General features: G+C 43.0%; 1 protein-coding gene across 2 annotated transcripts in view; it reads right to left on the reverse strand.

Annotated features, from left to right (window-relative positions):
* The window catches only part of NECTIN3 (nectin cell adhesion molecule 3), a 68,296-nt gene extending 47,153 nt beyond the window's left edge, over positions 1-21,143 (reverse strand). The window contains exon 1 of one of the 2 annotated variants that reach the window (XM_050905015.1): positions 20,863-21,143. In XM_050905015.1, coding sequence (XP_050760972.1) covers positions 20,863-21,085 — 223 coding nt within the window. In that variant the 5' untranslated portion in view covers positions 21,086-21,143. The remainder of the gene's footprint in view (positions 1-20,862) is intronic. The other variant, XM_050905007.1, reaches the window with a different exon arrangement.
* Positions 21,144-25,204: the final 4,061 nt, after the last annotated feature.

Raw genomic sequence — 25,204 nt, forward strand, 5'->3', positions numbered from 1 at the left:
ACTTAAAGTCTTAAGATAAAATTATTTCAAAGCTGATTATCTCATTTGAGAGTGCAAGGAGGGAAAGCATAAGCTTCTTGTTCTAATATTTTTGGTAAAACACCTTCCAGAGGAATATGTTTTTGGCCCTTTGAGTTCTGACACCCCCTGCTCCCTCCCCAAAATGAGCTGCAGTATATCTCTTCATTCTCCCACCCGTCCTTCACATCACCACATTGAATGGATTTCAAGGCCCAGTACTGCAAAGGTGTCTCAGTCCAAATTTTACAAGCTGTTGTTTTCATATAAACACTAGATTTCATAATTTTTTCAAACAGAATTTTTATCAGGTTTACATTGTGTTCACTAGCTCTCCAGTTTCAGACCATTGCAAGAGTCTTATTCAAAACAGCAAGGCACTGATCATTCTCACTTAACTTGTCAGAAAGCAGTCTGAAGAGCAAACAAAACAAAAATCCCTAAAACTCACTTCTAGCACTAAAAGCCACAGAACCAGGAGCTATCGAATATTAACCATGATAACAGAAGCTGTTCACTAGTAATTCTTAATCAAGCTTCTCTCACTAACTGACAGAAGATACGGAGGCAATACAGGGTCTTGAAAATATAATGACCATCTTAATACAACAAAGTACTCATACTACGAAATGAGAGAGTACTCTCCACACTTCCAGGCTTGTTATTTGTTGTAATTAACAGCAGATTTAGAGATTTTCTATATGGAACAGCCATGCACAAGTCTAATTACAAAAGCAATCCATTTTGTTACCTGCTATAGAACCATGGTCTGCTTAACAGCACACCACTGGCAAGACAGAGAGACCACACTGACACTTCCTAGCCACTTATTTTACACTAGCTGTCAACTGTTTCCACAAGACAGTAAAGCCGAACTGCAGAAGAGCAGAAAAAACTGAAGTTTTTCCCTACACCAGCAAGTTATTCAGCTCATGGGTATATCTGGCCTTAGCCCATACTAACACAGGGAACTAAGAAGAGTTCCAATCAAAAGCGGAGCAGACCAAGAACATTCCATTTTAGTGACAGTAAGTTGCTCTGTCAGCAGAACTTCCCATGAAACACTCTTAAGGTCAGGTTAAGCACGACTGTTAGGTCAGTTTAATTTTAGCTGACATCAGAAAGCTTACACTCATTCTTCCAGCCCACCTTCTCCTGCATCAGCACTCATCAGGTACCTAAGAGAGCCCAACCTACAAAAACTCACTTGTTTTCTTCCTGATTTAGCCTTCTGAATTGGCTCATTCCCTGCTCAGTCAATCACAAGTGGCAATGCAACAGAGGCAACAAGAGTACAGCTGCACTTTCTAGCGGCATTTTCAGATTTGTTTAGCTAGAGAATCATATCACTTAAGGACACTGCAGAAAACAAGCCTGAAACCTCAACTTGAGGCTTTATAAAAACATATGCTTAAATTACTGGGAAGAAGTCAGTGTGTGTCTCTTGAGTACCAGAGCACGATCAAATTACCGTGTCAAAAAGAGATCAGGACCAAGGAATGGAAGACACTCAAGATTAAGTAGTACAAAATGCTTCAACACTAGCTTCCCATTAGAACTGTTAAGCAAGTACTTCGGAAAAAAACTGCACTTAAATCAAAAAGATAGTATTATAACCTAGTGTGGTTCTTTCCTAAGGAGCTGCTTTATCACAGTCCTCGCTTGAGGCAGAGTGCTAGTTTGTCAATGAAGTTTTTCGGGGGAAGTGGGCTGGGAGCAGAAACAGGGCATGAGGTTGGCTTCTATAAGCATTCCATTTCCTAGACTCAGCTCAGGTTCCCTTTTTTGTACGGCACTTGCTTTTTTTTTTTTAGAAGTAAACCAGAGGTATATTATTTCCATCTTAGAAGAGCAATTCTTAAAACCTTGTTCAGTGTTTATCACAACAGTGTAACATGCATACAAAAGCCTACCAGAAGGCAAAAAATTTTGATGAAATGAGGCATAGCAACTGAATAGTCTGAAGCAGAGATCCTGAAATCCTCTTAGCCTTTCTCTGCATTTGCCATCTATCTCAGGCTGCTTTTTCATTTTATTAATGTTCAAGGGACTCAATCTTTTGAATCCAGAGGTCAACTTTACCTGATACCAAAAGCAAACCAGGAACATTATGACAACAACTGTTTAAATAATGACATATTCCTAGATTTCTCCCATTGCATTGATATATCATTACTGTGGCTCACACACATTTATCATTTGGAAATGCACCTATTAACTTCTGAATGTTAACTTTTTATACCTACAAATGGACGAAAACTAGGTTCCAGTCTTAACTTTATCTAACAGGTAAGCAGCTCTCCTCTAGGTGACTATAGCCTACATGCTTACAAAGGCTATAGCAAAGGGAACAACATTTCTAGTTGAAATTTGTAAAAAAAAAAAGTTGCACAAAGGTAACATTTTTCAAGCAGCCTAGAAGCTGAAGACACTGGCCACAAGAACTGGTTGAGTTTGAGAATGCATGAAAAGGTCAGTCTCTTAATTTCAATACTGTCTCAATCAAAAGTTAACCATTGCTGAAGCAGGGTTTTACTCAAAACATCAAGCTCAAGAGAAATTCTCAGTTAAGTGCTGTCATAGGATGTTCTGCAGAATTTAAGTACTTTGAACCTCCACCTGCTGCTCCTAAGAGTAGAGCTGACAACATATCACACCATTCTACCAAGAGGCTCATGGCTCATGTTACTCAACTCCTTCATTCCCCACAGCTGATGGAAGGGACAGTCAATTATCTTCCTCTAGCTGCTGAATCAACATGTATAGATATATATAGATAGATATCAAGGAATACTGATATTTGTGGGGAAGGCTACAGCTACCATTCACAAGATAGCATCCAGCGCCCACAGAGAGAAGACTCATATTGCCTGTTAAAAGGCCAGATAATGCAATACTGGACAACATACTCTCATCCTAATACAAATGGGTCAAGATGATTAAGTATGCAAACCTCTACAGTGCCACAGTAAAAACTTATCAGCATGATTGACGTTTTCATCACAGAAAGCAAGGAAACAGATTAGAAAGAGGTATTCTACTCCAGTGCAACATGAAGTCAAAGAAAAGCAGTAGTTAAACTCAAAGTTTAACTTTAACATAGCTTGAGCCCAACTCATACAGTCATCAGTTGGAGCTTCAAAAAAGCTCTGCACCTCTGCACTTGAAGTAAGACATGGCTGTGACCCACTAGTCTTATTTCACAATGCTGTTTTCTTCACATGTGAACTGGTGCTTCTGTTCTAATTTCACCACCTCCACATAGGGCAGAGACTGTGCCCCTGCATACTCCGCTTCCTACCAACACTGCACAGAGCTTCAGTATGAAGCAGCAGGAAACTAAATACAATCTAAGACACCAGAAGAAAGTTTAAAAAAAGGTTAGGCTCATGATTCAAAAAGTTGTGAAGGACACTCTTAGAAAGCAAATTTTATAAGGTTAAAGTTTTAAATCTAACTACTCACCAAGAACGTTTACAAAGTCCCATGAACTTTAAAACTTCATCTGGAATTTCAACTTAAACCATATTAGCATCAGTGTCTGTTTTACATGCTCTCACATTACAATCTTCTATATATGTTAACACAGAGCAAATTAAAACATTCATGTTTATCCTGATACTAAGCATTTAGGTGTTTACAAGACATGTTGAACTAGTAGGTGAGGCAAGCTATGAGGCAGTTGGAAGTTCTTCCACAACGAACATTCCAACCTCTGTTTAACCAGACAAACCTCCCAATGCCACCCTCTTTAAAAGGAAACAAGCAAGACAATGAGGTACTCTTTTTTCCAATAAATGGGTCAGGCTCAAAAGCAGGACTGGAGGAGAACATCTCATCCTTAGTCCCACTCCTTCAAAAAACTAGTAGTAAGAGCAAAGCAGTTGTTCAAAAGTTATCCATAGAAATACACACCACTTCCTCTCCCTAAACACCACAAAATGCTTCATATTCCCATTTAAATACATTCAAATCCCCAAGTACCAGAGCAATGGGTATAAACATAAATAATATAAATAGCCAACATCAGTGAGGCTCCATCTGGAGTTGTTCAGCTTGATCATACTTCAGATACTAGCCACCTAGAGAGCCTGAAAGCAGACAAAGTGTGCTCAAAGGCCTAGAAAACATGACCTACAAGAAAGGACTGGAAGAACTGATCCTTGTTCTCAAAGAAGGCAACCCAATAAAGGTCCTGAAGTACTTACACTGCAGAAAGAGAATGCCTGCACTGCTGAGTATGCCTGCAGAGGTTAGGAACAAGATAAACTGAAGCAACAAAAAAACCACCACAAACACAAGCAACAACAAAACCCACTGAAATCAAGAAAACCTTTGATGCTACAGAAAGTGAATTCCTCAAATGAACACCCTGGCCAAAATGGTAAGCCTCCACGACCTTTAGAAAGGTTTGATGTTTAGTTACCAAAAACCCCACCCAAACTAACCTAAGCTGATCCTGATCTGGGGTCAAGACGCTATCTGCTGTTCAAGGATTTTGCCAGCCTAATTACTATAAGATTATTAACAGACATTTTTAGTAATCATCTGGTCTTCTTTCAAATTCTTGTTAGCTGATATGACACACATGCTGATGGACTCAATTACAAGCTCTCCTTTCAGGAGCTTATTTGCAACAATCCATTCCATACACTTATAGCACTTGCTCTCTCATGACCATTTGGTTCACCCAGACCTCACTACTCTGAGAAGATTAATTTGCCTTTAAGTCAGCCCCACCACGTACTACCAACTGCCTTTCATGATACGAAGAGACAAGTATGTACATTTGTGTACATTACACAAAAATCGCCACTTTCTGGACATCAATTCATTCTTAAAAGGTTTCAATTCTAGTATGCTCTTCAGAGCTAAGTCTGGAAGTTCCATAACTGGCATTACTATGCTTTAAGTTCAAAGCAGATGCCAACATAATATCATAACAGAGGACATGCTTCAAAACAGTATGCTACCTAGTTCATACCTTGTATGTGCAGCTACCTTCACGCAAGACCTCTGGCAAAGATAGTCATCTTTCCTTACAAGAGTGCAAAACTGAAAAGACAACACAGCTTCCAGACCACAGTCCAAGCTTCAGAGATAAGCACAAGACATTCAAGCTGCTGAAGTCACCATTATTCTACCACATTCAGAACCATATGCGAGATGCTCAGCCGTGCCAGTGAAGGACAATCCAAACGAGGCAAGGCTTATCATAGGATTTTCCTTCAGGTGAGAGCAGCACTTAAGTCAGACACACCTGACTTGAGCAGGATTGCCTATACAATTGATTGTATAGATGAAAAGAAGGCATCAGAAGATTGATATTTGACTACAAAAATAAATTTGTGACCTGAACATTTTATGTAAGTTATTGTAGACTGGGGCAGGGTTAATCACCTCTGTACCCTCATCTTTCAATAACTCCTAGATATGGTTCAAAAAGGGAAGACACTTTGATCAAGATAGCAGTTCGAGATTGAGATTCCTTCCCTGCACTCCACATATACTTCCCCATCACCTGGAAACCTAACACCATAGCTTGTCATAATAAGGATTTGTACTCTCACCAAGGAAAATATTATGAAGTCACATGCAGAAATACAGGCAATAACATGGGGGGGGGGGGGGGGGGGCAGTTTGTCAGGACAAACATTTACTCCTAATACTTTCAGCTGTCCCAAGCCTTTTTGGCCCATGGTCTTGAATATGTCCAACGGCTTAAGTACTCTCCAACTATATTTTTCTCTACTGTGGGTAACGCTACACCCCACAGATTCTGCTAGTAGACTCAAGTAACTGGGAAGCCAGAGGGCAGACCTTAACAGTGAAAACCAAGGCAAACACAAGATACTGTACATCTCGGCATTTTCCATGTCCTTCCTCACTAGGTCCCCTGCCCCAATGAGCAACGGGCACACATTTTTGTTAGTTTTTCTTTTGCTGACAGTGTAGTTACAGTAGCCTTTGCTGTCACCATTAACATCCCTTACTTGTTCCAGCTGCAGCTGAGCTTGCGTTTTCCCCGCTCTGTACCTACACTCTCAGATACTATCTCTATGTTCCTCCTGATTCAACCTTCTGTGGACTTCCTTTGCCCATTTGAGGCTCCGTGAGGAATTCCCTGTTCTTCCATGCTGACCTTCTGCCAGACCTGTTGGACTTCCTGCACACTGCAGGGGACATTTATTGTAGTTTGAAGAGATTTTCTTGTAGATCAGCCAGCTGTCCTCAGCCCATCTGCCCACCAGAGCAGTTGCCCCATGAAACCATTACAAGCAGATCCCCAAGTAAGGTCTTTTCTTCTATAGTCGGGGTCATGATTCTACTCTCAGTCCTGACCACTCTTCTCAGTATTTCAAACTCCAGTCTCAAAGCTAAATCAGCCAACAGTGCCATTGACTGTTGCATCTTCAACCAGTTGTTCTTTGTTTATGCATAACAGATCAAGTAGATAATCTTCCCTAGTCAGCCCATGACCACCTGCATCAACAAATCGTCTTTAACATACCCCAAGTATCTCCTGAATGGTTTGTATTCAGCCGTATTGCTCTTTCAGTTGATGCCAGGGTAGCTGAAGTCTCCCATGAACACCATAGCCTACAATCATGAGGCTTCTTCCAGGTGCCTAAAGAAGGCTTCATCTACTTTTTGATCAGGCCAGCAGTAGCAGACACTTAATAGTGTCACCTGTTTTGGTCTGTCCTCTTAACATTACCCATAAGCTTTTAACTGGCTTGTCACCTGCTCAAGGGCAAAGCTCCATGCCTTCTATCCATTCTTCTGTAAAGCACTACCTTTCTCATCTTCCCAGCTTGCCCTCCCTGAAAGGCATGAATCCAGCTAATTGCACTACTCCAGTCATGCAAGCTATCCCACCACATTGGCAGAATCCCAATGAGGTCATAAGTCCGCAGTTGTGTACAGTCCTCATTTGTGCTGCCTTCACAATGGGAGGGGAAAAAACCTCTCCCGTCATGTTCCCCTCAGATACTTCTTTATTGCTTCTCATGTCTTCTCTTCAGAAGAGAGAAAAATCTGAGGACATCCCAACGTACCTAGTTTAAAGCCCTCCTCACAAGTTAACAACACTATTGGAAAAGAAACTCTCATCTTACTTTGTCAGACAGACCCTGACTCTGGCTCAGCAGTTCTTGCTCCTCAAGGACAGCTCAGTGGTCAGAGAAGTCAAAGTCCTACCTTCAGCAGCAGCCAGATGCATTCACTCCTACCTGAGTCTGTCTCTCTCTCACTGGGATAGGCACCCAGGTTGTGGGCTCTGCACTCACATCCTTCACCTTTGCCCTCAGAGTTCTTTAGTCACTCTTGATAACACTCAGGGTTACCCTTGGCAGAATCCTTGGTGACCATATGGATATATGCAAAACATAGCAGTCAGAAGACCAGACTTAGTCTCTCCATAACATCCTGGATCCAATGGCCCTGAGAGGAGGAAAAGTCTCAAGACATCAAATAAGGTCAGCAGATGAGGTGTCTTCCAAACCTCACAGGAAACTCTCTCTGATAACTATCACCCTCCTTTTCTTTCCAACAATACTAGGTCCTTCACACAAAACAGGAGACTATTAAGATGCACAGAACTAGGTGCAAACGTATGATGAAACCACTAAGCAATATTAATGTCCTCCATCTGAGAATTAGAATTGCTAAGATTACAATTTTAGGTACTCCTCCAGCAGTACAAATACCAGCTAGTAATCAACAAGTTAATAAGCTTTCTCAAACAGAAAAAAAAAAAGCTCTGTCACAACATCTCTCAGTTGACACATTTTTGAAAGACAGTCAAGGTACCACTATGCTGATAGGCCTAGCAGATACTGCTGAATGCATGACCTATGGAATTAGCAAACCAAAATTTGATCCTGCATGTTACCAAAAGCAATAGCTGACTGAGCCATCTTCATAAGCAAGTCCTTCTGCCATTAGTTCAAGTAGAATATTACATAAAGGTCCAGAAAAAAAACCAATCTGTTTTTCTTTCTCAGTTTCATTTGAAGTAGCAAATGTTTCAGTGCCTACCAAAGTTATAACCCTACACTGCAACTAAGGGAATCCTACAGCAGATATATTCAAGCCAATAACATTGTATTAGAGTAATTGAGCTGGGCTGTAACTGCTGAAGTCTTAGTGATTGTGAATTAATACCTGATCCTTCAAGCACTTTGCAGTACTTACACCAGCCAGCACAAGCAAGCTGCAATAGTCAGCCAGAATCTACATATTAACTATAAGACTGCATGGCGCACTTGTTGGAATGACAGTCAACTCAGCTAGCTATGAGAAGCAATAAAGACCTAAATCAAGAATTAGTGTATTTCCATGCCTATAAATATAGGCATGTGCAGTACTACAGCAGTACTTAATTATTTTGTTATACAGCAACATAATTTTCCACACCTATGTACTTTCTGTTCTTCCCATGCTACGCTGCACTTCTCGGACTCCACTCCTCCAAACATTATTAACAATAGCTTAAGTTTGCCCTAATCTATGGACTCCAAGAAACAATTAACCACCAATTTATGGATTTCACAATGACTGTTTAACTTTCTTATGTTCAAACAGAAGGTCTAATAAAAAGTGATCACGTTTAAGTTAAGTTTCCTAGAACTAAGCTATATTTTACCTACTCAAAAGTAGGGGTAGGAGGGAGAAGGATTTCTGAGCTGTTCAGTCAATAATTGCCAATAAAGTCAAAGTGAAGAGTACACAGATTGCTTTCCTTTGTCTTAGACAAGTAAGTTCACTCAGTATAAACATGAGATAGTTTACCTAAACAACTTTTAACACCTACTACCAGAAATGCTGGCTGGTATTGACAAGCCAAAATGATGGCCATTTAAAGGTGTGGCATGTTGAAAAGCAGTGTCTATTGAATTTTTACTAAACTTAACCAAGAATGAAGTTTTAAGCACAAATAACATCTCCTGACTTAGGGTAACCTAAAAAAACCAAACTACAAAGGGCATTTTAGCCATTTTTGGGGGAACAAGACCAATGGAAAAATACTGTTGTATTGAGATGTTTAATTGTCTTTAATAGGATATTACTTTTACATAGGAAGATTAAAGCAAAAATTAAAGTCGAGCAGAAATGGATCACGCTCCAACTTGAAATGGAGAAAGGAATACGGCACACTCAGAGAGACTGCCCACTGCATTTGGTGTTTTGAGTGTACACAGTCCTCACAGAAAGCTCAAGGATAAGCTAGCAAAAAATTCTGTACAAGCAAAAAGTTCTGAATTTCTTAAAATGAGCACCCAGGTATCAGGATTTGGGGGTGTTTGGTTTTTGGGGTGTTTTTTTTGTGAAATTAATTTTAAGGAAGGACCAGAAATTCTGCTAAGCATACAGCAACAGCTGTAAGCATTCAGCATTTCCTCCCCCCACAACAGTACCTCCTACACTGAAACTACCAAACCATTAAAAACTGGTCAGGAACACTGACATGCATGATGTCCTAGATGAAGGAACAAGACCTTCAATCCCTAAGAAAGGCCCTATTCGCTTAAGCAGGCCACTCCTCCACTTTCTATATGTTGTCTTCCCACATACCACCTACTCTAGGAAAAACTGAGGTCTCGAGGAGAAGGGAGGCTGTACTTTGCACTACATAAAGTAGCAAAGTCTCAAGTAAGTTCAGGAAGACAGCTAAACATTAACTTCACATTTTCAATTATTTGTAAAGTTTGAATGTTATCTGCCAATATTTAACAACTGCAGCCATATTATGAAATATAAAATGAACATATTTTGGCAGGAGCAGCAAATCATAAAATACAATGCCTAAATCTCAGCTGTCCATGACAAGATCTGATGAGTTACCAGTTACATTACAAAGTTATGCAGATGCCTGCTGCCCCCTGCATTGCTGACACTGCTGGCTTTTTTTTTAGCTCTTAAGGCCACCCTCCACTGCAAGCTGTTCCAGGAAGTTAACCCTTTTTGTCCAAGAACTGCATCAAGACAGTAATCCTAGGTAACCAATAGCCAAGCATATTAATGCTGTACAATAGCTGCTCAATCTACTGCCAAACTACATTTCCAGTATCTGTCACACTGCCACTCAGCTCTGTGCTGTAAGGGACTGGTCTTACTGGCTGCTTATTCAAGTAACAGAAGAAATGCAGGCAAGCCTTTCTTTAAGAAATTCTCTAGAAGTTATTATTTACATTAGGAGTTAATAATGCAATCCAATTTTAAAGTAAGCTTTTAGCAGTCAAATTGCTATATAGGAAAAACTTGTCTCAGACCTTACTTGGACATTTTTATCTTAATAGAAAAAGACTTCCTACTACTTCTACTTTTCTTCCAGGGCTACCGACTACAGTACACTAGCTCCTGCCTACCCATGCACAAAATAAGGCTCATTTAGACTGAAAGGGACTTCTGGAGGTTATCCAATCCGATCCCCAACTGAAAGCAGAGCCAACTTTGAAGTCAGATCAAGTTGCTCAGGGTCATACCATAGTCAGGTTCTGAATATTTTCAAGTACAGAGATTCCACAACCTGTTTCAGTGCTTCATTCTCCGTGTGGGAAAACATATTGCTAACACATTATTAGAATTTCCCTTGTTGTAGCTTGTGTCTATTGCCTCTTATCCTTTCCCTGTGCATATCTAAGGAGAGTCTGTCTTCATTTTCTCTCTCACCTCCTATTAAACAGTCATAGCCAGCAATTAGGATCCCTCACTTTAGACTTTTCTCAAAGCTGAACAAACTCACTTCTCAGCCCCTCTTCCTACATCATGTGCTGCTGACTCGCTATCTCAGTGGCCTTCCACAGACACCTCAGCATCTGCCTTGTACTTGGGAGCACAAAACTGGGCGCAGTACTCCAGATGCAGTCTCCCAAGCTCCGAATAATTGCCTCCTTCAAGTGGCTGACCATGCCCAGTATGCTCTTCACCTTTTACACCACAAATGCACATACTGACCCACAAGGACCCCTATGTTCGTTCTTGTACAGCTGCTTTTCACCAGTTAGCACCACATCTATGCTGCTGCATGGGGTCATTCCGCCCCAGAAAGACTTGGCAGTTGCTTTTGTTGAATTTCATGAGGTTTCTGCCAGCTACTTCTCCAGCCCGCAGATGTCCCACTCAATTAGCCCTAGTCTCCAGCCTATCAATTGCTCCTCACAATCTGGTAGCACCCACAAACTTGCTGAAAGTGCATTACTGACCTGGAAGAGGGGTTGGAATGCAGACAAACTGCCCCACAATGATCCTTAAAGGCATGCCACCAGTATCAAGCCTCCAGGTGGACTTCGTACTGCTGATCAGACCTTCTGAATCCAGCAGCACACACAATTTTTCACCCACTTAATCCACTTACCTAAACCATATCTCACCAATTTGGCTACAGGGACATTTTAGGAAACCTTGTTAAAAGCCTCTCAAGGTTAATAACACTCACTGTTCTTCCTTCACCCACAGTCTTGTCCTATGTACTTACAGCAATCAATTCAGGACCTCTTTTCAGAGCAGTCTCAAATTGTGGAGACACCACAACTCCTTTTCCTCACTTCAGTTTTCACCTTATTTGTAGCCACATCAATTTATAACACCTAAGCCATGCCTCTTGAGTCTTGGAAAACGCAGCTGTAGAGTAGCTCTCAAAATACATCACTGGGGGACCTTTCAGTAACAGCTCCATAGAGTCCCATAGTCTTCACCTCTTTCTGTAAGGCAGAACACTCAGCAGAATCTTTAAAAAGATCTTACATGAAGCTTACACAAAACTATTTCTCGACAACAGATTAGAATATGATTTGTCAGAAGGTAACATAAGTTACTAAATGTTCATGGGAAAACACTAATGCATCAACTGTGATAATTAATACGCTTATAGTCAAAAGCCTTACTATTTTACAGCCATTGAGCTTCACAGTTTTCTTACACATATAAACTCATAGAATGGTTTGGGTTGGAAGGGACCTTAAAGATCGTCTAGTTCCAACTCCCTGCCATATAAGCTATGTGCAGAAGCTCGAACTACCTCTGATGCCACAAACTGCTGAAACACAGCTACATGGCACTTAGTATACTTCCTCCTATACAGGATATCCTGGATAAATGGGTATATTGCACTTGCTAGTTACCGGAGATAGACTATTTTATGCTACCTCAGCTACCAATAACACATTGAAACTTTCAACAGGATGCATTTAAATCTCCTAAGAAGCGATTAATGGTATGGTCACAACCATCACATTCTCATGGTTGATTTCTTTAACATTTAAAGAGGCACTATAGATCTAAAGTACCTTAATGAAGTCATAACAACATTACTGCTGTTTCAAGTTTACCTTTTGAAGTCAAAAGTGCATCTAAATATTTAAAGCACAGAAGTAGCATCACTGGTGAGGGGCTGAGCGGTGGGTTTTTATAACGCAAATACTATCAATCTTTACAAATATGTTCAAAAATGGAATTAAGCTTAACAGCTTTTGATCTTTGCTTCTCTGACCTTTAGTAATAATCTTTAGCAGAGTTGACTAAGTATATTTTTATTGTGGCAAGGGCCAATGGGTGATGTAGAAGGAATTTGGGGAAAAAAGTTACCCCAAGTTAACACAAGTCAAAAGTTTTGTCCCCTCAGTTACTCTGTTATTATGAAGTTCCTTGCATTTGATGTAATTTAACCTATGCTTGACTAAACTGACTATTGTTCTACCAGATTACGTACACTGAAAAGAAATTAAGTAAAACTAGTTACCCAACTTGAACATAATCTCAACTTTTTCGCATTCTATCTCCACCATCCCTTCATCCAACAAGCTGTTCCTTAAGTGCGCTTGTCCCAGCAATAATTAGTCTTCCGCTTAACCACATGCAGCATGGGTGGTATTGCAAGTAAAAAAGAAGCAACAGAAGTGGGCAAAAAATGCCCATACAGGAGAGGATTAAGACAAATTTAAGTCAAACACTAATCTGTAATCTTCTAACTCAAGGGCTAGTGAAAATAACAGATCCAAAAGTAACTAATAAATTCATCGAGCTAGCTCAGTTTGTTTCTTCCACTCATCTGTATGCACACCAACTATGGAGACCTGTTTGACTAGCCTTTACTTACCTTTCAGCAAGTATGGTTTTTCTGGCAGGAGATTACCATTTCAGTGACTTCAAATTCTGCATGTGCCACTGCATTACAGTGATAGCACTAGCACCTTCTAAGTATTTAAAACAACAGTCACTTAAAGAAAACATTCTGTTCAAACTAGTCCCAGGAAGATACTAAGGACAAGTTTAAAAACTATCATGTTATACCAGCCTTGACTAATAGAAAAGGAGAAAACAATGATGCCCTGTAGACATACAAAGGTATCTTAAATGCCAGATAACGAAAATCGGGGGGGGGCAAAGGGGGAAATCGGCAAGAGCCATCTACTGCTGCAGGTAATCCTAGTACACCAGTCAACTTAAGACAAGCTACACTTGACTAGCCTTCATGTTAAGAATGTGAAAACATACTATTTTAAGGTATTACAAAAATAAAATTGTTTTTACTTCTGTACACTACTTGAAAAACAACTGAAAAGAAGCCAAAATATTGAACAGAAGAATGCAGTAGTGACAGAAGATGACAGTCTTGAAGCTTGTTATTTTTCACTACCTGAACTAATAGTGACCTTCTTGATAACATGCTTAAGTTAAACTTTACCCACTCAGTTCCCCACACTTGGGAAAACAGAAGTAAAAGGATAGAGGACAGAGACAGAAGTTTCAAGACTTTTAAAGTTTTTTATTCTTGCTGCTAATTTTATTCTATTGGTAACTCATGGACAGAAAGACCAATTTTTGAGTTCACATTTGAAACAGTCCCAAGTCTAAAAGTTAATTATCTGAAAAGAATGAGGAGAAAAATAACTCTTGAAGCATTCATCTATTGGATAACAAAAAAAAAGTTTGTTTGGCATTTTTACTATGACTTGGAAGTTGTTGTGCTATGCCTTGAAGCTCTTCACCATAAGCCTGTGTACTAAGTTGTGTAGTAAGCAACCACTGGCCTGGCCCCCTCAAGCGTCTTATACATACCTATACCTCATTTTAACCCACTATTTTGCATCTTAACTGTCTTTTCACATCCAGGGGAGTAAGACAAGCTCTCACCTAACAGCTTTTTCATCTCTCCTCGCTTTATAGATGGAAACACAATAATAATTTTCCCTGACATTGTCTTGACTGCACATTTTGCTGTTTAACTGCTTCTCATCTATTTCCTTGCATTTCATCCACATTCAGCTATTCACATCTTTTCTTTCTTAGCTATTCTTGGAATTTCTTCCCATACTTACATGGTACTCTTTTCTAGGCAATCCATCTGCTTTCTAACCAGGAACACAGAATAGTGTTAATCACACCTTTACCTCTAACAAAAAAGCTTGATCAACCTATCTCATGCCTAATCCAATAATTCATCATCTTCTCCATCCTCTCAATAAAAATACATTACTGCATTTCAAACAGCTATGATCTGAGGCAGTGAATGCAACTGTCCTTCAAATTAGTACTTTCCAAAAATCTTGTTTCAGCTAGGCTAACTCTACCAAAAAAACCCATACAAAACCCCACATAGAACGATAGAATGGTTTGGGTTAGAAGGTACCTTTAAATATCATCACCCCGTCTTCTTCAAACAACAAAAAAACCCAACAACACATGGCATAACAAAATAGTAATAATTAAATAACTGCATCTATAACTATTATTCATTAATAGAGATAGATTAAGATGACAATCTGGCCATTCAGTTAGTATCCAATTATCAGGTCACTAAGAAAATTCCTCACAGGAACTTCTGCATTAGTATCTATATACCAGTCAGTACAGCAGTCATCAGGATAAAAAAAAAAGTTCAAATAATCCTGATTCAATACAACACATTCATTCAAAGTTGGAAAGAAGAAGTCCAAGTACAAACAAAAACAGTGCTAGAGCAAAGTAATCTGTCATCACAAACGTCATCTTTAAGAGGCAATGTACGAGGACTCCAGACAACACAAGCAATCTCAGGACTCACTTCTTTGCAGACTTATCCAAGCAGTCTGTAGCCTACGTTCTGATAAAGAACCCTGTTTGGACAAAGTTGCATTCAACCACAGGACAGCAGGTCAAGCTACCTCCACAGCAACAATCTGGTGTAACACAGGATGGAAAGTAATACTCTTCAAGTTTATTGCTCTTCAACAGATAACTGAATCAACATTAATAAAGGACAACATTTACTAACAGCACTGCAAGTAGCTGACACTTACCAAGATTATCTTCTACCAGTTTGTATACCAGGTTTTGTATTTCCCTTACCCTACTTCCATTCACTAATGATTTTGTTTCTAAAAACTGAGATTTAGACTTTTGATTCTAAAGCTTCTAACTCAATTTTTCTTTGAGCTCCACAAATGCTACTCATTAGCCCCACACACTGCTTACTGAAGCAACACACCCCCAATTCCTTTTCCCTTTTCAGAGCAGATGCATTTACACCTGAGATTTTTTGCATACCTTAAAAGCTCTACCACCAGCACCTGAAGGGTAATCAGCTGGTACAGGTGCTCTGTAAAGGCAACATATTTTTGCTTCTCCCCCTACAGAACAGTCCTTTGTTTCCCAATATCATCCTGGGAGCAATACTACATAAAGGGAATGGGAAAGAGAACAACCCAGATTTGACCATATTTCTGAACAGGATACTTGACTCTTACAAGAAATAAATCCTGTTAGAGCCTTCTTTTGTTCAATATCAAACAATCTTCATATTCCATAACATAAAATTAAGTTATTTAAGGAGGCAAGAGAGAAACACACTGTTTAAATCAAGAAAGTGTTCAACCTTTATGTAGCACAAGCGGCTAAACGACCATCACAATTCTTTTATAATACTCAAAGCGTTCAGATCTTAACAAATCAAATAACATTACACTTCACTTCCATATATACGGGAGTTCTTGCACACCAGAAGCCAAAGTGTTAGTTGGCATCCTTGCTTTTCATTCATTCTAAAATTTATGATTACTGTAACCTGCTTTCACCCTGTCTATGCAAGTTTAATAACCACTTCTTTCAGAGCAACTCCAACTTGCACTATTTCCATGCAGTGCTACAGATAAATTGAAACTGTCCTGTCTAACATTTAAATAGCAGTCAAGAATTATAAGCCTATACAATATATTTTATTAAAATTTTAGCACCTACATTTTCTTATTTTGTATTTATTTTACATGAGCACCACAGTTTAACAGTGATCTTGAACACGACAGACCTACCACAATGAAACAGAGCTAAGAACTGTTCCAAAACAGCACATCTCGTATTATACTGAGTCATCCTGAAGTACAGGCTTGACAAACTTTTGGCTTCACTTTTTTTGCTAATTATCAAACAATCCAGGTTTAACTCTTCCTCTATTTAAAGTTACTCTGTTATTTCTACCAGTGCAGTTGCTCCATTTCTCCACATAGCAGTTTCATACACTGCCCTACCTACTACGTAGTTCACCAACATTTCATTCTCTCCAACTTTTCAAATACCTTCTATAGTATTCCTATTCCTACTCTTACTCTTATTGTCATATTGGCTCACCTAACGCCTTTTTAAAAGTGCATTTCTCTCCACACCATTTTCAAAAACTAAATGCATATTCAGACATGAATTTCTTAATTATTATCATTGCCTTTTACATACAATGAGGAAAAAATACATTCTGTTGTCTTTTTGAACACTCTACCACACTTCCCCATTTCCAAGGTAGTAACCTGGTTTGCTTGACCTCATATTTTTGTCATGACTCAACCTGAAAATCATAAAAAAGTTTCTAGTCAAATAGACTGTTCTGGTCAACAGTTACTTGGGAATTTCCTTTTTTTTTAATTTGCAACTCCATTTTTGTATATGGTACACTGTACACTTCTATTATCCACATCTTTATAATCCAACCCTTCCAGCTCCACTACAGTCTGGAGTTCTGTACTCCAGGCTGTTTTAAGAAAAAAAAATTCAATGGGAATTTAAAAATACATGCCCCACAAACACTTCTTTTTCTAGCCTGAGAAGCTTAACATAACCAACAATTCAAATTGAAAAAAAAAAATTTCCTCAATGAAGTCCCTGAAAAATGCATCTTGTACGTTTTCCCTTTCTATTCACCTCACTTTACAATTTTGCTTAGTTTTTAATTCATGCTTACATTCCAAAAAACTCCGCAAAAAACTTATCACTGTGTGCAAACTCATGAGGCACTGAAATTATGAGGAATTCATTATTTAGTAGCACACAGGTCCTCATATACAGCATATCTGAAAAATATTTTCCACAAAGTATACTAAGATATTTTATAGATTAAAGGTTATGATGATGTTTCTTACGGATGCCATACATCTCCCCTAGTTCAAAGCTACACTAAATTTTATCATATCAGTGTAGTACATACTTCATTGCATCACGCACTGTTTGAATGAGAAGTGGAAGAATTACTTGTACATGTAAGCTGAACCTGATAGTCTCGCTTTCCTAAAAAGAACAGTATTTATTAAAGCACATCTATTTTTATTCAAAAATCCAAAAGTTGCTGTTATTTCATATTCCACATATATCTTCTCTCTTCCTTCCCCCTTCAGCTTTTTAGTTTGAATGTTGGGGGTTTTTTGGTAATATTTCTCTGAGGAATTATAGATCAAATAAATCATCATTTCCAGCTGTCAGTCAAAATGATTGCATAAAAATTGATTTGATTTTATAGTGAAGTTATTCTACTAGGGTTTTTTTGTGGTGCCGTTTTCAATTCTTCCTTTCGCTAGCATTACCAGAATTGACCGACCAGTAGGAAGAACGGTGACCAAAACTAGTCAGCAGTTTTGGGTTCCGTCAACATCTAGTCATGCTCAAAATATGTTTATGAGCACTCTTAAAAGCCACAGTCATTACATTATTTTTCCTTCACACTCACCTGTGACAGTTACAGAGACAATGAAAACAATTGTGGGAAATTTCAGGGCAAAAAATAGTAATCTAAAAACGAAGATATTGACGAAAAACCATCTTCCCCTGCTCCTTACCTCACAGTCCAAACATCACTAGTAGTTTTTTAACTTTCCTCTTTTATCCATAGATTATACTTCAAAATTTTGTGCTTGAAAGAACATTATTTCAACACAACATTCCCACTTTTGGCAGATGTTCTGAAATGTTATCAGTCAAGTTCACATATGCCAAAAGGAATCTGGGAAGACTGACATCTGAATTACGCTCATCAAGACTAAAATAGTAAGCCACCGCATGACACGCCACACAGATGCTCTTAACTTCATTGTTACTATTACCTTCACATTTACATGGAAAAATAGCTTGGCAAGGTTATGTCAAGTCTGCAACTTCACCTTTTTAATTGCCAAAGAGCAGAAATCACCCTGAACAAAGGGAGGGGAAAAAACTGCTAGTTCAAGACATTTGCCAACTCTATGAAAACTAAGTCTTCAAGCCTCAAGGTTCTGAAACGTGGCGCCTTCTTAATATTGAAAGAGTCAATTTACCACAAATAAAGCCAAATACTGTCTAATAAGTGTTTGTTATCAACTAAGTTGATATGTATGGGAAAGTTTTTTTCCCGTATTTGTATGTTTCCCATACAAAGTTTTATGTATGGGAAATTAAACTGTTGGATGTATTTTAAAGAGGAAGAAAGATAGGTCCTTAACACTTTTTAAAACATTCAGCCAAGTAGCTCTAGAGAACACACAAGAAGGCAATAGATCTTGTTTCAGTTGTTTCAACAGCAACTTAGTTTAATAGCTGATGATCTATTAAAAAAAAAAAAGCAAGCTGTCAATTTAGAGACTTAATCCTGTAGCCAGGACATACTCTATGCAACACAGAAAAATTTCTGCAAAAGCAATTCAACTTTTATACCGCTGCACTAACATATAGTTCATCTTCTCTAAAGAAGCATCCCAGTAATCTCTGGCTAAGGACACAGTCACCTAGTCCCACAGAACTCTTGTGCTGTAATAAGTATTGCAGTTGTTATTCAGCTTGACTGGGACCAAATCTGTCCTCTCAACAAAATTTATGTGAGCCCATTAGCTCTCAGTAAAAATCAAACAGTAACAGGTTCACCATCAGAACAAGATATGATGGTGAACTATCTTCTTCCTCCTTCAAAATAAACCTTATGTACATGAAGACCCACCCTTCTGTCTTTCCCATAGTCGTCTTTCTTTAGGGACAGATAGAACATACGCAATTTAACAGGGTTCTCTTTCAGCAAATGTATGTGTTTAAGCTTAATTAGTAATAATCATCTTTTTCTGAAAGCTACTTCATTGCCAGAGGGGGGAGACTATTACATGCAAGAGCACAATCTTACAGCAGCAGTGCCTCAACTCCCTCCCTGAAAAAGCACTTCTCAGATACTACACAACTGCTTTATGGTGGCATGGCTTGCAAGTTCCTTGGTATTTTTATCACATGAATCTCCAGAGACTACCTTTTCTAACTTCTTCCTCCTTCCTTCAAGAGGGAAAGGACACAGTGTATCCTATAATAAAATATCCTTGCCAACTATTCATTACTGCATTGGGAATACAACAGCAGGATGATGGCTTTCAATGTGCTCTTGCCCAAGTCCACTTTTTTCCTCTCATCTTCCACTGCTGCAAAAATGACACTACACACACTACATTGCATGCAGTAAAAAAAAAAAAAAATCCTGCTCTGATTTAGTCTCCAACTGCTACGTCGCTTGGTTGTTTTCCACAGGAAAAAGCACGGGGGGGCGGAGGGGGGCTGGTATTTTCCTACGAGTGGTCACGCCAAGCCACATGGGGCCCCGCACCGCAGTGCCCCCAGTAGTAGCTGCTCAAGATGAGGGTGATGCAGAGTACACAAATCCATTCTCACAAGAAGAGATAAGCGATCTAAAACCATAAGCCTGCAGTAACTAGCACCGATTTCACCCTAATTAAGAGGAAACAACGATGCAAGCCAACAGCACCAGAAGCAAAGAGCATACTATTCCTCCCCCGAAGTACACCCCGAGAACATGGAAGACCCACCCTTCTGTCCTTCCCACTGGCTGGGGGGGGGGGGGCGGGGGGAGAATCAGCCGTAAATTTCCGCAAACAAGCGAAACCCCGCCGCTCAGAACGGGAATTACGGCGGATAACCTGCCGCCCGCCGGGGGGGAAGCCCCAGGCCGGCCAGCGGTGGCCAAACTTCCCCCGCTGCCCCGCCCCGGGCTGCGGCCACCCCAGCCGGGCGGCGCGGAGCCGACCGCCGAAGAAACTTCGCGGAGGCGCACGGCGGGGCGGCTCCCGCCCCCGGCCGCTCGCGCGAGTAACGGTCCCCGCCGCGGCAAGTGAACCCAACGGCCGGCGCAACGGCCCTCCCCGCTCCACCGCGGCCTCCCGGGACACCCGGCACCCTCGGCACCCTCTCCTACCGGCGAGGCCGGCGGCGGCCTCAAGGCGTGTGCGCGTCCCGGCGGCGGCGCTAGCGGGGGGTTTCTCAGGGAGAAGGCGGGGGAAAGCGCCCGGGGTCTCCTCGGCGCGGTACAGGCACCGGTTCCGACGTTCCCCGCGCCCCCACGCCCCAGGTCGCTCCCGGGGGAAGCTTCCGCGATCCCGGCCACATCCCACCCGCCTTCCCCGTCCGCAGGGCGGCCGGCAGGCAGGCAACCGCCACCCCGCCCCGCCGGGCGCGCACACAAAGTTTCCCCCAACTCGGCCGAGTCCCCCGGCGCTGCCGGGGCTCGGGTTTCTCTCCTCCTCCTCCTCCACCCGCCCCCTCGCCCTGCCCCGGCCGCCAACGGGAAAAAGTTTCACTTACTGCAGCAGAAGCGAGAGAAAACCAGCCCCAGCAGCCCCAGCCCCGGCCCGGGAGGCACCGCCGAGCCGAGCCGCCGCCGCCGCTGCTGCCGCTGCCGCCACCACCACCACCGGGGGGAAGCAGCACTGCCGCCGGCCGCTGGAAAAAGTTCCCGGCGGGCGGGAGGAGCCGGCGACAGGGGGAAGCCAGCGGCAGCCTCCGCAGCGGCTTCAGCCCCTGCCATGCTCCGGGCTCGGCTCCCAGTCGCCGCCGCTACGACGCTCGCTCGCTCCCTCCCGCTCCCCGGCCAGCCGCCGCCTCCCCGCACCGGGTGCGTGTGTCACTGAGCAGGGAGGCGCTGCGCGCCGCTCCCCGCCCTCCTCAGAGCGGGCCACACCACCCCGCCGCGGGGAGGGGGGGGAGAGGGAGGCGTGTGCCGTGCGCGTCTACCTCGACCCCCGCCCCCCCCCTTTTCCACCCGCCGCGGGGCAAGTCGCCTCGCCCGCCGCCTCTCCCGGCCCGCTCTGTGGACTCGCAGACGCGCCCGCGCACGGGGGGGGGGGGGTTCCCCTTGGCAACGCGGGCGGCGCGGGCAGCTAGTGGGAGGGGGTGCCACGGTGTCCTCCCCCGGGGGGCTGTTGGTACGTCCCGCCCCGCCCGCCACCGCCCCGAGCGTGGTCGGGGGCGCCGCGCTCCCCGGCAGCCCGGCCTGACTCACCGCCCGCCCCCCGCTCCCGCCCTCGCCCCCTCGCGCCTCCTGCCTTCCCCGGCAGCCGCACCGGCCTCCTCCGCCTCTCCCGGCCCGCTTCGCTCCTGCGGGAAGGGAGGCTCCGCCACGCGTTCTCCCAGCCGCTGTCCGGCACACGCCGGCCGCGGGCCCCGCTGAAGCAGCGGGAAGCCGGCGGGAGAGGGGAGCCGTGCGGCTGAGGGATCCCGCGCGGCCGGGCCGGGCCGGACGGCGGCTGCCCCGCGGCCTGGGGACCGGTCAGCAGCGCATGCCCCGGGCGGGGTGCCCCGGCGGACGGCGGGGGACTGGCCGCAGCCCGCTCCGCCAGGCGCCGGGCGCGGTCACGGGCGTTCCCGTTCGGCCGACCGCCGCGGGGGCCGGTCAGGGCCGCTCCCGGGCTCCCCCGGAGGCGCGGGGGGCCGGTTGGCGCGGCTCCCTCCTCGGCGGGACGGGCCGTTTCCTCCTCCACCGGGGCGCCCGCCCGCGGCGGGGCCGGGAGGCAGCGGATCCCGCGGTGGGCCCCTGGCAGCGGGCGCTCAGCTTTGGCCCCGTGCTTTTTACTAACGGTAAACTTTCCCGCCGTTGTCCCCTCATCGCTTGCTCTGCCGTTGGCAAACCCCTCGTGAGAGGCATGTGGTGCGGTGCTAACCCGATCACCACCGAGGTGCCGGGCAGGGGCACCCCTTTCCACAGCACCTCCCAACGTGGCTTGGGTCGGCACCTCGGCAGCCTGAGGGGAGCATTGAGCGCACGGGTACGAAAAGATGCGGGCCCCGTCGTAAGCCCGCAAGAGATGACTGTATCTGAAGGCAGACTCTGGCAGAGCTAAGGGGTGTGAAACCATCTGGGAGCAGTGTGAGCCCTGCGCAGAAATCACCGAGGAATACCAAATATGGCCCTGTGCAGCCCTCGCAGAGGGGCCTGCAGGGGTCCGGGGGCAGCAGGGAGGGTTTCTGTCATGCTAACGCCTGCAGGGATTCTTGGCTGTGGCACAGCACATAGCTTCGCTCTGGGTAAGGCTGTCATCGATGAGGACAGAGCTGCTCCGGAGAGAGCGATGATGCCCCAGCCACAGGCGGAGACCAATGCTGTAAGTAAGGTGGCAGGGCAAGGTGGCTGCTCTTGAGGTGAAGAGGGGATTCGTGCCTTTTCCCAAGGTCCAGGAGTCCAGCGAAGGGCTGTCTTGGATATAGAGCAGGCTGTAACCAGGTCACAAAATTAATCACTTTTCTAGGAAATAGAGTTTCTTTGCTGCGTCTCAGCACTGATCTGAATGTCAGTGTTGTGGGCACAATGTCAATGGATGTATCCTCAAATCAGATTTTCGATAGCAAAATACAGAAGCTTGAAAGAACTGGGTTGAGGGTCTTGCTTCTTTACAATCCAGGTGTGCTTTTTAATTTCAGATGCACTGTCCTTGCAAAACTTCAAGGAAAATATCAAATAGCTGTATATACCATACCTGCTGCTGAGACATCTACTGGGAGCAGGTTCCATATAAGCCCCACATTTTCTGCAGTACAGTGTAATATTTGATAATTTCCTTCAATGGTGGGCACGAACAGCAGTTTCTCTCAAAGCTATGCATGGCTAAGTTTATCAGATGCTCACAGTAGTATGTTCATCTGGTCTTCAGCTACACTGAATGTTTGCCAATTAACTGGCCTCATTAATTTGTAACTGTGAAACAAACAGAATTCAGGCGAAGAGTTACTAGAGGCAAACTGCTAGCCGTGATGGATGTTTGACGTTCATCAGCATTTTGCTATGCAAACCAACATAACCGAGAGGACTTTCAAAGTTTTGTGAAATCAATGTAATTCCGTAAGTCTAATCCTCAGCTAGTACAAAACTGTTCTCATGCCAGTTTGCTCTGGGATTGGGACTCAGGATTGCTGAGGTGGTACACAGGATCTTGTCCAAAAGTGCGTGAACGGATTTGTACGCCAGTTTGTTTAAAGGAAAAAAAGAGGTTTTCCCACTCTGCTGATACTTTTGAAGCCTGGTCCTTTACTCTGTTGTTAGCCTCTCTGCCATTTTGATTCCATGGAAACCAATATATTCCACCATGCCGATAAACCTGGATAAATATAATACTGAATTAATCATTAGAGCCCAATTTTTATTTATGCTAAGAGCCTTTTTACATGGGAAAATTGATAAGCATAATTGTAGCAGAATAATTTATACTGGTATGGCTTTGCTGATGTAACATTCCAGGCAGATGTTTTAATTGGGTGTAATTATTCCATTTCCCTGTATAGATGAGTCCTATGTAGATAAATCCCCTTTTATAGTTAACAGTCGAAGCAAATTACGTCTCATAATTACATTTACACCAAGTTTAAGGCACTCTTAGGATGGGCAGGAAATACAATGGGGCCACAGTGTAATTGAGAGTGAAACCCTTAAAATCCCATTTGTGACAACTATAATCAAATTGTCATCTGCTATAATATTTTCATTTCTTCTCATTCCAAAACAACAAAAGGCATTAAGTCTGTTTAAAATAAAATGTTTTGAAGGTCGAGCACCAAAATATGTACATCGATTCATGCAGGCTAAGGAAGCAAATGCAGTTTGTCATATTTAAACAGAACTGTGCCCAGTCTGTAGGTAACATCTTCCAGTGCCAGATTCAGCACCGTTGTAATCAGGCATCCTGGGGACTTTGTGATACAAAAGGAAATTTGACTTCATGATATCAAGGCTAAATTTGGCTCCCCAGTGCTTGGAACACTCCTGAAGGCATGATGCTCCAAACAATTAATCTTGCATAATATTGAATATATGCGTATAGGACACACTGGCTCAGTTCTTGTAAATCCGTTGTTACTGGCATATTTTTTCCATAAAAAGATGGTTTTCCACGGTTGGCAGCAGTCCTGTTCAAAAGCATCTCTGAGCTGTAGAAATACAAAAGACTGTACTTTATTTCCAGTCCATATTTCCCTCTCTTTCTGGCCATTGTCCACCCACCTGCGCTTCCCCCCCCAAAAAAAAAGCCCTTACCCTTAATTTAGACCGGGGTGTTTGGCAAGCGTTTACTTCTCCCTTCTTAACCCTTTTGGTCATTTGAAAACAAACTCCTGAAGCAGTGTGAAATTAACTTATATGCATAACATTTGAAGTGACGGCACAAATTCCCGCTGGAATGAAGGGCTATTCACTTCAGTGGGAATCGGCAAATAGATTTGTAGCAGAACAATGTGCTTTTCTGAAAACTCTCGCTTCCATTCACATGGATGGGACAGGGCCTCCCTGGCGACGCTTGCGCACCGCCACCCGTTATGACCCTATAAAATAAAACCACACCAAACCAACCCCAAACAAAACCTGCCTTCTTTCCACGCGCTTCCAGCTCATGAGATATTTAGCCTGTTATTACACAGAGTTTCTGCGATTTGCGAACGAGTGGTTGTGTTTCTGCATCGTTCCTCCAGCCACAGTCAGAACAGTTGTGTCTCTGGGTGTGCCCCAGCAAAACTGCAGCCAGAGTTACTGTTTTCTGTGCTGTATGGAGAAAGGTGCCTGTCCAGCTCCTTGTCTAGAAAGCCATGGAAAAGCATCTCTGTAGGCTGTGCAGCAGGCATGATTGACAGCGGTTCCAGCAAGACCAAAGAACGTGGGCTGCAT

Source organism: Gymnogyps californianus, chromosome 1 (genome assembly GCF_018139145.2).
Source record: "Gymnogyps californianus isolate 813 chromosome 1, ASM1813914v2, whole genome shotgun sequence".
In the NCBI taxonomy this organism is placed as follows: Eukaryota; Metazoa; Chordata; class Aves; order Accipitriformes; family Cathartidae; genus Gymnogyps; species Gymnogyps californianus.